Source organism: Colletotrichum chrysophilum (assembly GCF_026319265.1).
Source record: "Colletotrichum chrysophilum strain AFK26 chromosome Unknown scaffold_121, whole genome shotgun sequence".
Lineage (NCBI taxonomy): Eukaryota > Fungi > Ascomycota > Sordariomycetes > Glomerellales > Glomerellaceae > Colletotrichum > Colletotrichum chrysophilum.
Genome location: NW_026517408.1, coordinates 128,471 through 141,423, shown reverse-complemented (window position 1 = coordinate 141,423; position 12,953 = coordinate 128,471). Strand labels below are relative to the sequence as shown.

At 54.6% G+C, this 12,953-nt stretch overlaps 4 protein-coding genes across 4 annotated transcripts; 1 reads left to right on the top strand and 3 right to left on the bottom strand.

The window, feature by feature from the left end:
• Positions 1-3,744: 3,744 nt before the first annotated feature.
• On the bottom strand, positions 3,745-8,065 carry COL26b_010832 (uncharacterized protein; the record flags this gene model as incomplete). Its single annotated transcript, XM_053183518.1, has 3 exons — positions 3,745-4,458; positions 4,506-7,657; positions 7,720-8,065. 3 exons carry the CDS (start codon positions 8,063-8,065, stop codon positions 3,745-3,747), a joined length of 4,212 nt encoding a protein of 1,403 aa, XP_053032584.1.
• A 695-nt stretch (positions 8,066-8,760) lies between these two features.
• COL26b_010831 (uncharacterized protein) lies at positions 8,761-9,820 on the bottom strand (the record flags this gene model as incomplete). Its single annotated transcript, XM_053183517.1, has 2 exons — positions 8,761-9,618; positions 9,677-9,820. 2 exons carry the CDS (start codon positions 9,818-9,820, stop codon positions 8,761-8,763), a joined length of 1,002 nt encoding a protein of 333 aa, XP_053032583.1.
• Positions 9,821-10,307: 487 nt separating this feature from the next.
• On the top strand, positions 10,308-10,897 carry COL26b_010830 (uncharacterized protein; the record flags this gene model as incomplete). Its single annotated transcript, XM_053183516.1, has 2 exons — positions 10,308-10,370; positions 10,439-10,897. The coding sequence occupies 2 exons, from the start codon at positions 10,308-10,310 to the stop codon at positions 10,895-10,897; spliced, it is 522 nt and encodes a 173-aa protein (XP_053032582.1).
• A 256-nt stretch (positions 10,898-11,153) lies between these two features.
• On the bottom strand, positions 11,154-12,507 carry GAL7 (galactose-1-phosphate uridyl transferase; the record flags this gene model as incomplete). The annotated part of the gene is made up of 5 exons (XM_053183515.1): positions 11,154-11,374; positions 11,424-12,068; positions 12,118-12,253; positions 12,333-12,354; positions 12,407-12,507. 5 exons carry the CDS (start codon positions 12,505-12,507, stop codon positions 11,154-11,156), a joined length of 1,125 nt encoding a protein of 374 aa, XP_053032581.1.
• Positions 12,508-12,953: the final 446 nt, after the last annotated feature.

Here is a 12,953-nt window from a genome sequence, read left to right as displayed (position 1 = left end):
ACGTGACTTGTACCATAGTTCTTCCGTTTCCGAGCGAGTCCCTGTTGTTCCCGTGATCCTGCAATACAAATGTCCTGTCCTAGCCGCTCGATGCCCAAGTGGGTCGGTTAACTGTTATCCTGCATAACGGGTCGTAACACTGGGCCAACTAAGTGAGACAATGAAGCTGCTACCCCCAATCAGTAGATATGCTCGGGCAGCACTGCATTTGTGGTGCATTCGCTGAGATGGTTTCGTGTCAAAAAGCCCTCGCATGAGTCTAAGGTAAGGCAAGCTGGTGTGCCTTGTATTACGTGAAATGTTAGGCGGACCACCTGTCATGATTTGACAGAGCACAGAAATCCAACAAAGATTCAAGGTGCTCATGGCTTAGATGGATAAAGTACCTAAGCCAAATATACTTCTGAGACTGGCTCTCATTTTCTGGACAAGTCAGTTATATGGCAACACCTGCCAGGCTCATAGTCCAGACGGGACGAACCATCCATTCATCGATCTCGACAATCATCCGTCTTCCAAGATCTTTAAACCGTAGATATTTCATTCTGCGCTGTTCCATGCGGAGAGTCTCGCGATGAGGCTTGTTCTCCGGACAAAGAGTTATTGTATTGAGTCTAATGATTTGGTTTATGTTAAAACTTGATTAATTCTGTCGTCCCTGCTCCTGTCATTGTCGACATCGTTGTCGTTGTTGACCCCAATTGTCTCATGCCTGCCACCCACTCGGGTAGTAGAACCGCTCGCTATTAGCCCGGCAAATACTTTCAGGTTAACGGGCAGAACCCTACCATTACAAGCTAGATAATACAACTGTCAATTATCCGAAACACAGGTCTACATACGTATTGATCTACGCTCTTGTACTATTTTTGTCGTCTTCGTTGCGACTATTTTCGTCGCCGTCATGCATGACAAGATAAGTCGCCAGGAAAATACGTCTAACTCACGTCCTCTGAACTAAACAACATCTTTTGACTTCTCACCTCGCTTCAGCGTGGTTGATTCCTCTTCGACGTCAACGTTAGCGTGCCGAGAGAAAGACCCCCTCCAAACTTCCGTCGCTTCTTCCACCCGTCCTAAAGAGCGTAGTATTTCTCTCCAAAACAATCGATTCCGCCGCGAAGTACGATCGGGCGAGTCCACGCTGCTTAAAGCCCCAGCTTGCTCATTTGCCACCTCAAGCGCCCTGTCAAGGTCCTTCGAATATGTTTTCTTTGATTCCAACCCTCCGCAGTGAACGCAACCTTCATGACCACGACTTCTCCCAACAAAATATCCCGAATCTGCACCACAATCACCATGTCTCGAGATGGATGTTTTCTCTGCAGCACTGACTCGCCCAACATGCTCTTTGCACAGCTCAATGATTTCCGGATCTGTGGGGGCTACCAATAATCGTGCTGCGGCCGTGATCTGGCACGCTTCGATACCAATGGTCGTCTCTGACGTTTCTCCAAACCGACCCGCCGCCTCCTCGACCAAGCTCCCGAGCTTTTGAATGACGGTTGTGGATTCCTGCGACGTATTCGAGCATCCCTTCACAAGTAGAAGCTCGATTGTAGCTAGAAGTGTAGAGAGGTCTTTCGTCCCACGAAGCTCGGTATATGTGTCCGCAGTGATGCTATGCAACCTCTCAAGAGCCGGGGCCAGGTGCTCTGTATCATTCAATTGAATCGAATACAAAAGCTTTGCCAACTGAGAGATCGGATTATGTCTCTTCTTGAGATTTAGCATTTGGGAAGTGAAGTGCAGCCAAGCCCGTGTGACATCCTTGTATCTACCGGGAAGATAAAACGGGATATACAGCAGAACAACATGGTATATCTCAATAGCATCTCTTCCCATGATACCCTCCAAACTTCGAAAGGTTTCCCGCAACATTATGCCACCTTGCTTGTGGTGCTTGCTTTCGAACAGGCGGATGGCTTGGTCCATCTGGGACACCAGGAGCCTTCCGGTAGTCGGAAGCCCGGTGAATCTGAGGTTCTCGCTCGACCATCCTGCGTTATCGCGCCGGAACGTGCCATGAATAAGATCTCTAAGGCTAGTGAAGAGCTGCAGAGTTTTTTTGTCATCTCCGTTCGCGCAGGTTAATTTGGTAGATGGCGTGACACTAGCGGTTGGTACTCTTGCCGAACTGCGTCTCCTGATAGCCCAAGCAGACTCTATGTTGATGCTTCTTTTACTGCGCATCGGTCGTCGACATGTTGTCTGACCTTGTGACATTTCAATAGCTCGGCCTGTTTCCTTACTTTCCTGAACCGATTGGGTGTTGTACTTTTTCCAGTCCCATCTTTTGAACTGCCGCTTATACATCCTTTTACTGCAGTCCAACGTCAGCGTCAGCCAGTCTTGAAAGGTACCTGGATGTGTGAGATGAGATACGATCAAGTGCTGCAATCGAGGGAACCACATACGTAGCCGCAAAGGAGTGCTCCCTGAGCATGGCGTTCGCAACCTCCTCAAGCGTGAAGTTCTCAACTAGGTAAAGTTGCCTGATGATGTCTTTCACGGCGTCCCATTCTTGTCGTGTCTGCGGCCGCCGTGGCTCAGCTTGACCTGAGGACTCGGGCGACTGCGAGGGGCGGAGGCTAAGGTTCGGTGTAATACGTTGATGTGGCTTTGGAGCCAGCAGCTTATAGCCGGATGGTATTTTGGAGACATCCTGAGAGGTTCCCCGCGCAGGAGTTTCCGGTCTGTCGTCAATTCTATTGAGTATCATTGCAGCTTGTCTTTGTCGCCGATAGACCCGATAGAAGAGAGTACAATACGAACTTCACGCCAACGAAGAAAGGCCCTCACAAGGCTGGATGAGATCAGCGTCAACGTCAATGTTCAGCTCGATGAGGTTGAATTTGCAACTGTTGGTTGGCACAAAATTGTCAGCTGAATCGATTAGGCTCCCCACACTAATCTCGGGGTCGTTGTTGGTGGTTGCCTCACCTTACCCTACCTTCCGGCCGTAGCCCGCCTCAGCCGCTGTGGAATCAAAATGCCTTGTCTCACATCAGCACGTATCAACGACGCAGAGGTCAATAAGTGCCATGTTACATGATCCAGTAGAAAAGCTTCTGGGTACTACATGCCAAGCCGCTGCTCGGCAAAAGGAGAATACTTTGCGACTTGGCAGCATGTCATTGTGCATGCATAGTCATGCTCGTCTATCTCGTCTGTCGCCCTTGTCGTCTGTGTTGTCCTTCTTGTCTCTGTCATCCTACTGCGCATCGAGAACATCCAGTGGCTGTGGTTATCTCAAGTAATGAATACGGTCCATATCGTCAGCCGATCAATCAAATTTGACAACTGTACAGAAACATTGGACGATAAGCACGTCACGATCGCCAAGTGAACATAGATGACGCCTTATTGTCTGGTGGTTGACTGCCACTCAAATCACTCACCAAATCCAGCTACCGCATCTCAGGAACCCAACCCATTAAGAAAAAAGAACACCAACTAAATGTAGTCATTCAAAAACCTAAGCCTACATCGCCAAGTCCCAAGCCGCGCGCGGCCTAAACCCCAACACACCCTGGGCAAAAATACACGCGGTTTTTTTCGGTCGAACTCTTTGTACATGATTTATCTTTCTCCTCCTTCCCCTGACTGGCGGAATCGCTCGAGACGAGAGCAGCGCGCTTTCTGTTATCAGTCTCCTAGTTTATCTTGTATTCTTTCTTCCTCGACCATCCTTCTCTCCTGCCTTATTGCATTCACCCGGATCATTAGAACGTTGTTCAGACATTACATGAAGCGCAAGCTTCCCGACGGCCCCCTCTCCACGAGACCATCAACTTCCCTCCTGACAGCACGCAGACGTCTGCGCACCTCCGCCAAATCCGCACCGCCAGGGTTCGAGCCGTGGCCCGCAGGCGGCAAGGACGATTCGCATCTGCTCAGCAGATCCTTAACCCAGGCACCGATAGCACCGTCACCCTTCAGAGAGGCGCCGCCGCGACGCTTCACCTCGCGTTGCCAGACATCGACTGCGAAGACAATGAGCTCGATAATGCGGTTACGGTTGTTGCCGCTGAAGCCGTAGTCCTGTGTGTCGAAGACGCTCTCGAGAACGCGAGTAACCATGTCGTGGGAGACACCCAGGCTGATGAAGAGCTGGACCGGCCATGTGGGGTCGGCACCAATCTCAGCATCCTGGTGGTACTCAACGGCGTAGCGGCAGACTTCGGGAAGGAGGACTGGCACAGGGAAGATGAAGCTGTCGAGTGATGTGCGGTGGGCGATGTTCTGCACCTTGACAGACACAGACTCGTACGGCGACGGCAGGACAGGAATGCCGGGGCCAGCCTCCTCCATGCGGTCGACGGCCTCTTGGTGGATTTGCTCAATTAGGCTGACCCACGTTTGGGAGATTGTGCTAGGGTTGCGGTAGTCGGCGCTGTGGTAGATCAAAAGACACAGGTCGTAGTAATTTGCTTGGTCGGCGTATTGGTTGAAGAGCTGAAGCGAATTAGCTTTGTCATTGAGCACTTCAGGAGGCGACTTACATCTGACAGCGACAATATCTGACCGTCGAGAGCCTCTTGAATCTCCGCCTTACGCTCCGGTGCAATTCGGCTGTCGGCCTTGAGCCTCTCGAGCAAATCGTCCTGGATGTTGGCGATGTCGAGGAGCTCGCTGACCTCGTGGGCCAGGACCTGCTGTTGTTGCCTGCCGATGCCGGCAGTGGCGACACTGGCGTTGCCCTTGGCTTTGCTGAGAAGAACAATGCGCTCCTTGATACCAAGGTCGAAGTCGGAGTTGGCGAGGTCGGCCTGGACCTGGGCTGCCTCGAAGTATCTCTCACGCTGAGTGTAGAACTTGCAGAGAAGCTCGGCGTGTCCAACATTAGACCTGGCGAGGCTCTGGAGGTATGTGATAACGTGAGGTGACTCGATGGCCAGAATTCTGTCGGTCCAACCCTGTTCGATGTACCACTCATAGAGGTCAAAGTGGAAGACCTCATCATCCGAATCGTTCACCACACTGTATGCCTCCAGGCGTTTGGTGCCAATCAGTGTCAACCTGCCATCGATCGTCTCCGGCTCCCTACTTGAGGCGGCATCCAAGTGCTGCAGAGCCTCGTGAATCAACTCGTAGCACTTTCTACGTTCCGAGAAGGCATTAGCCCGAGGGTCGTTTGGAGGCTTGCCGTCGTGGACCCAGGAAAGGGCGCTGTTGCCTCTGTCCTTCTCGCGGGCGACGACCAGGCAAAGCTGGATTGCGCCTGCATAGTATTTCAGCTCAATGTACTGAGCCACAGCGTTGTGCAGGTTGGCGAAGGAAAGGGCGTTGGCGACGCGCTCGAAAAGCCTCAAACTCTCATGCAGCAGTGTGCGTGACGGGTTGCTGTTCAAAGGCTGCTCGGATGCTCTCTTCAACTGCTCTTGGGCCTTGAAAATGACAACATCATCAGGGCTGCAGAAGCTGCCGCATCTCCTACGCAGGGCATCAGCCACAGTCTCCACGTTGGAACCGCTCTCGATGTTGCGGTTGACAATCGACTTGACAAGCAGCTTGGCCAGCTCCTTTCCAGGAGCCTGCGAAAACAGCTTCTCGTATGTGAGTTCCTTCAGTTCTTGTTGCGCTTGGGCGTCAAGTCTGGTGAAGATGTCGCTGACCCGCTCGTCGAACAACATTGAAACGAAAGAAATGCCTTCTGAAATGCTCTCCATCAGCTTCTGGAGCGCGTGCAGAGCCTGGTGCTCGGCCTGGAGGGCAACCTCCTCTTGTTTGCTCGCCACTCTTTGGAGATCAGAGGGGCCAGATAGGCCTTGGATGAAGCTCTTGTTAGCCTCGAGGAATCTGCGAAGGCGCTCAAGCTGCTCTTGAATCGACAAAAGCTTGGCAAGAGGCACTCTTGATCCGATTGTGACGCCTCCGGTGGGGCTCACGGCAGGGACAACCACATGGTTCTTCCACAAGGTTCGGATCAGGCGAGTGATGTACACACAGAGGGCGTCATGCCTAGGAGAAAGGCGGACGGAGGTGGTGTTGAGTTGTGTGCCGTCGGTCTCGGTGATTGAGGGCTGCCCACCGTAGTCAACGAAAACAGTACGAGCGCGATCTTCCGTGGCCTGGTCCATAGCGCGAGCGGCTCCAGGTCGAGCATCGCCACCGTGTCCGCAAGCTACCGCCAGAGCACAGGAGATTGTCTCTACCCGGCCATATCGCTGAATGAACTTGCGCGTCTCCAGTTCCAACCCCTCATCGCCTACGGCACCGCGGATGGCAGAAGCGAAAGTGTCGACCAGTCGGCGGCGGCGGATGATGTGGACACCGGTATTCGTGAGAATGGCAAACTCGGTCGAAGGCTCATCAAACTGAACAGCGAGCTCGTTTCCAAAACCAATGGGTTGGTTCGCAGCAGCAAATGGCTTCGTTACCAAACCTACATCTTCAGCTCTACTTCCAATATCGATCCAGTTGCCGTGTTCGTAGTACTTGAGTTGTTGAGATGATGCGTTGGTCTTGATGCGGCCGGTCTCGGGGGCAGAAACGAAAAGCTGGTCGTTGTTGGGCTCGGACTCCTTGACGACGAAGTCGAGGAAGTATCCTGGAGCGAAACGAGCACCGAGTCTGCTCATTGCCAGGGCTTTTGAGGAGAAATCGATTATTGTCTCGCCGGCAGTATTCGTGCTGGCGCGGGCAGGGTTTTCCGCCGGAGGGAACTTGATATACTGAACCTGCATGCTTTGAGGGGGGGTATTAGAAGACACGCCACCAATCATGTAGGAAGCAGAGCTTGTGGCGCTGAGGAACAACCGGCATCCGGTGTTGGTGAGTGCCATAAGATGCAACTTTGAGGCCTCTCGGGAGGGGATAGCACTAATCGAGACGATCGTTGTGCGCTCGTTGAGCAAGGGCGACTGGGTGATCATGTGGGTAATGTCACGTAGACACGCGTTTCTCTCCTTTTCGATAACCTTGGTGAGCTTGTTAGGCCCGTCCATGTGGTACGTTCGAATGGTAGACCTGGTGGACAGAGTGTAGACCAGTTTCCGCGAGTCGTCAATGACGATGCTCTGAAGGCCCTCGGGAGACTTGTGCTGCCAGAAGCCACTCTGAAGGGTGACCACAGACGACCAACCGGGGTTGGTGTGGTTGATCTTGCCGCATCTGTTCGAGAACCACTTCTCCTCCTGCTGGTAGTACAGCTCGTGAATATCGGTATCGTTGCTTCCGCCGAAGAAGATGCGACCGTCCGCAGTGCCAGCAATGACTCGGACATCGGTGCCTCGCAGCGGGAGGTTCAACTTCGTGCTGTAGAGCGAAACCGTCTTCGTTCCGGAGGGGGTCGGTTCGGCAGAAAGACCGAGGAGAATCATCTCGGACGAAGTCGCGACGACAAGGATGTGGGTGATGGAGTTGACGAAGATGCCGGGCTTCGGGGACACCAGGGCGACTGCGTGGATCGTGTGAGGCTGGTCCTCGAAGCCGATGAGCTCAGGGTCAGGGTGTGTGTAGTCCCAGAGGAAGAGCGAGTTGTCGATCACAACCCATGCGTGGTTGATCTCCGCGAACAAGCCCATCAACGTCTGCAACTGGCCGGTGTTGTAGTGGCTGAAGACCTGGTTCGGGATGGGGTACATCTGCGTCTTGTGGAAGGGGGCCCACGCCGAATCGAGCGAGCTGTAGTCATACTCGGAGGATGCGCCTGCTGTTTGGGGGTCAGATGTGCCATCGAGGGGGGAAAGGGCGGTGGAAGGGGAGAGGACGTACGCCTACAGTACAAATCCAGTTCCGGGTAGTTCTCATCGGCCTGCAAGAATTGGTTGACCGCCTGCGCAGCTCTTGTGACCGGCGGCAGGTTTTGCTGGGGAGTTTGCGACGTCGAGACCAGTCCGCCACTCGTACCGACCGAAGAGACCGTCGCAGGGGCGAAGCTCGATCCTCCCACCAGGGCGCCGCTGGTTCCAGTCGTTGTGCTTCCCTGGGCTCCGTCACCGTCCAAAAACAGGCGCCGTCTGACGGGCTCGTTGTCGTTGCCTGCAAATCGTGAAGCTGCTGGCGTGTTTAAAAAGGCGCCGGGCACCGGTCGCGCCGGCGTCAGCTGAGGGTATGACATCGTCGTCGGGATTCGGTTCGAAGCTCGACGGAAGGGTGCTGGTTCGGCGGGCAAACGCGTCGCAAAGATGCGGCCAGTAGGCGGAAGGAGGTCGCGCTATTGAATCATCAACGGGCAGTCGCAGACCGTTCAATTGAAGGCTTTCGGGAAGAAATCGACGCTGGATGATGCTTTTCGAAGCTTGTGCAGCTCAAGCCCGACAAAGACAAGATTACGAGCTGCGGGAGCTCTCGGTGTGGAAAAGGTGAAGTGCAGTAAACAATTTCTGGAGGAGCTCGACGAGAGGCTGGGCCTGCACTTGGAATTTTCGCGCCTGGAGGAGCCCGGTGGTCCCACGCTAGGCCCAATCAGGACACAAGGCTGAACCTGACGTTTTGGCAGGAGCTTCACACTTGATTCAAGCTTTCATTCAATGTTCACTGCAGATATCATACGCGACATGATTAGATGACAGAATTAATTATGTAGAACTTTTATATATCCGTAGCCTTCGTATGCAGCATCCCGACCGGGCAGTGCCACCGTCACGACTCCCACTCGCAGCTTTCCCCTGAAGCATTCCGCATGCGTCCAAGCTCATGCACCAATCATCTTCTTCCAGCTTTCATTCCTCATGTCCAGCATTTCTCCTCACGTTTTGCTTCTTCCTCCCTCTTGCAACATGGAAGAGTCATCTAAGTCTATTCGCGGCTTTCTTAGGCCTTCTTGGCCTCACGAGCCGCCTTCCTAAGGGCACGGGTGCGGATATCAGCGTGCATCTTCATGTTGACGGCCAGAGCCCACTCGTGGGCGACGCCAATAGTGTTCTCAACAATCCACAGCATCAGAGCATGCGTCCACCACGGCGTGTAGGTGTACGCAAAGTTCTGGTAGATGCCAGTGCCGACCTTGCCGAGTGCCGCACGGACAAAGTTCTTGGGGTTGGGGATCGCAACGCTCGTCTTGCGGACCTTGCTCATGGCGGTCGTCACGAGGTAGCTGACGACAAGCTGCACGTCGATGCCGTCTGACTTGAGTTCGGTGGCGAGAGAGCTGCTCCAGTGCTGCAGGAAGGCCTTAGAACCGGAGTACGTAGCCAGGTAGGGCGTGGGGATCCAGCCGGCAAAAGAGCCCATGGTGAGGATGAGGCCGGACTTGCGCTTCTGCATGATGGGGGCGACGACCTGGGTGGTCTTGAGGGTGCCGAGGCAGTTGATGGTGACGATGTTCTGGAGCTCCTCGCGGGCGGTCTCGACGAAGGGGACAGGGATGCTGTGGGACTGGCCGACGTTGTTCACGAGGATGCCGACGTCGAGGCCAGTGATCAGCTGGGCGAGGCGGTCGTAGTCGGCGCTGTCGTCGCGGGCGTAGTCCATGGCGAGGACCTTGACCTGGACCTTGCCGGAGAACTTGGCCTCAAGCTCGTGAGCGAGGGTCTCGAGCTTGGATTGGGTTCGGGAGACCAAGACGAGGTTGAAGCCCTTGCTGGCGAGCTGGTAGGCGTATTCCTTGCCTAGGCCGTCGGAGGCACCGGTCACGACTGCCCAGGTGCCGGGCTTGCCATACTTCCGAAGCTGTTCAAGTTGCTGTCAGTAATGCCCTAGAAGTAGAAGAGTGGAGGGGTCTGCATACGTTGCTGCCGCTAAGGACGAAGACGCCGAGCAGGAACTTGACATAAGCGAGGGCCTTGTTGGCGAGGAAGAGAGCGCCGACGCTGGCCAGGACGAGCTGGACCGGCTGCGGCAGCTGGCCGATATAATCTGTGATTCCCTGCATCTTCGAGATATTCGAGCAGTCTGGTGCGCGAAGATGGTTGTGCGGGGAAGAAGAGGCCAGAGCTGACAGGATTGCGTCGGCGACCTTGAGATGTGCAGCTCGACCACACGACAGCACAGACAAAATGTTGGGATAGGCAATTTGAAAATGCATGTCGAAAAGCACCAGCCACGCCTCGGCAGCTCCCAACGGTTGGAGGGGCTTGAGCTTCAGCCAATCGGGAATCGACAGGTCCTGAGCAGCCACAGCTTGACAGCATCAGCCACAGGGACCTGCCGGTAGACAAGCTGCCCGGGTTCGTATTCGGGAAGGATTGGCAGCTACGTTAATATTCTTAGCGGGAAGCCGGTGCACCCATCGAAAATGTGAAAGGCGGCATCCCACGGTGATAGGCCATTTTCCACTCTTTTACTTCCAATCCCTTCTTCATGCTCTGTTTTGGTGTCAATTGACCTCTTCTGACTCCAACATCTACAGAGCAGCCAAAATGGTGTCTCTCGCCGACTTGCTTCCTCCTGCGAAGGGCATTCTGCCCTACTACATGCTCTTCGTAAGTCTCATGTCACTGGTTGTAACACCACGCGCAACATCGCGAAGCTAATACAGTACTGCCTGTAGCTCTCCCTCCTAGCCATTGGCAACTCGGCCCAGAACTATCTGACCCTCCACTACTCGCGCCGCGTCTACAATGGCAAATTTGTCAAGAACTCCGCCCTTCCTCCTCGCTCCGAAAAATACAACCCCGAGGACTCGGTGAAGAAGTTCGTTCCCGCACCAGCCGGCGCAAAGGAGTCGGAGACCCTGGACCAGGGCACGCCGCTCGCCGCCCGCTGCTTCGGCACCTGGACTCTGTTGACGAGTGTCGTCCGTCTGTACTGCGCCTACCACCTGCACTACGCGCACATGTACGATCTCGCCATCTGGACATATGTTATCGCGCTGGGCCACTTTGCGAGCGAGCTGTTCGTCTTCAAGAGCATGACTTTTGGCGTTCCTCAGGCGTTCCCTTTCACGCTGGCCACTGTTGCCCTGATCTGGATGCCCCAGGTTCGCAGCTTCTACGTCGAGGCTCCTTGAGCAGAGGACGATAAGAACCTGAGGAAGCAGCCCTCTAATTCTTCATGTAGATGCCCACTACCTCGGGCTAGTCTGATCAGTAGTGATCGCTATATAGCATTCCTGAAAACGGGGAACAGATTCACGAGATCTAGGGCCCTAATGTCTAGCGAGATAATTTAATAATCATGTCAATACTCAGATGTTTGGTTTTCCAAAAATGCCGCCGATGATGCCTGACTCCTCAACTCTCCCCCATATGCCTCAGTTCTCTCTTCTAAATTGACTTGCGATACAGCTGTCCACCCATGTCTCTAAGCTTGGCTGCGGCCTGCTCGGGAGTAATGTCTCGCTGCGGTTCGGCCATGAGCTCGTAACCGACAAGGAACTTGCGGACAGTCGCAGAGCGAAGGAGAGGTGGGTAGAAGTGCATGTGGAGGTAGCTGTTCTCGGCCTCTTCTTCGGTGGCATCGAGGGGTGCCTGGTGGATACCGGAGCCTGCAGTCTTGTGAGCGTGATTCCCCTACCAATGACGGAGACCACTTACTGTAAGGGAAATGTGTCTCAAAGAGGTTGTCGTATCTCCTTGCGACCTCCTGGATTGACTCGGCAAACAGGACTCTCTCCTCTGCGCTCAAATCCACAAGCGCGCGAACATGCCTCTTGGGCAGAATCATGACCTCAAATGGCCAAACAGCCCACCAGGGACACACCACAATGAAAGCATCGTTCTCAAAGACCGTGCGCCCCTTCTTCTCCATCTCGACCTTGACGTAGTCGCCCAGCAGGTGGCGCCCAGCGTGCTCGCTGCGGTACTTGGCCATCTGCACAAGCTCAGTACCGGGCTCCTCCGGCATGGTGGAGGTGGTCCAGATCTGGCAGTGAGGGTGCGGGTTCGAGCATCCCATAGCAGCGCCCTTGTTCTCGAAAATTTGCATGAAGCGCAGCTGGTCGCGGGGCGCAGGCACAGTGCTCGCGGGGGTCGGAGGGGGCAGCTGGAGAGCGGCGGCGACCTTGGAGAGGGGGTTCGCGGGGGAGAGGTGGGAGGCGTAGATGTTCGTCCAGACGTCGATGACGGGGGCGATCTCTTCGGTCGTCATATCTGCGAGGGTAACATGGTGCTTCTCGGAGAAAGTGAGGACGTAGCATTTGCCGGTGGCAGCCTCAGCCTTGAGGAGGGATGCGGCGAGGTCTGATATCGTCAATCATGATGTCCACGTAAGAAACAGAGAGGAGTCTACCATCGCTGCCTTCCTCGGGCTTGTACTCGGCCTGGTCCTCCTTGACGGCGCTGTAGTCGTTGACGAAGACGAAGGTGTTCTTGTAGTCAGGGTTCGCGTCGCCAACAGCGCGCGAGTTGCGGGGGCAGAGGTAGCACTGCAGAGGGTCAGAAAATGCTTTTCTTCTGCAGCTTGAAACGGCTTGCCTTTGGATCGTACTCAGGAAGCTTCGTAACAGTGGGCGCCTCTTGTTGACCTCTGTCCACCTTAGCGCATGTCGCATCACGTAGCCTGGTCGAAGTGATCTTACTGCCAGGGGCGCTTGGTCCTGTGAGGGGAGACCAGCAGCCAGGTGCCCTTGAGCGGGTTGTACCGACGATGGGAAATGTCGTCGAGGATCTTGTCAGGCATTGCGATGGATAATGCGGTACACGAAAGACAACAGTGATGTTGGAGAAGATGGCGGGGTAGTAGCTCCGCGACGAAGACAGCGCGGGGTTCGTCTTAATGTCAGTCGCAAAGGTCTCACTCAACCAGCCAAGAGATGGAAAAAATGAGGGAAGGCTCGAGGATGAACCAGTCACGATTATTTGAAGAATCACGTTGTTATTTTCTCCATACCAATCTGGCTAAGTACAAAAGTCCAGCCCTCGGCAGGTCGCGGCCGAGGAGACAGACGGGGAAGCTGCCACAAAACAACTCACCTCTGGCGGCTGGTGGTGACGTCCGATCCCTGCAAATGCGCTTCGTGCCTCGGGGATGTTGCGCCAGAGGACGTGGAGGGACAGTGAAGAATTGCCCCGCGAAACCCCACCATCGCAGAGGCGCGCCATTGTTCTGGCGGGCTCGATGCGCTG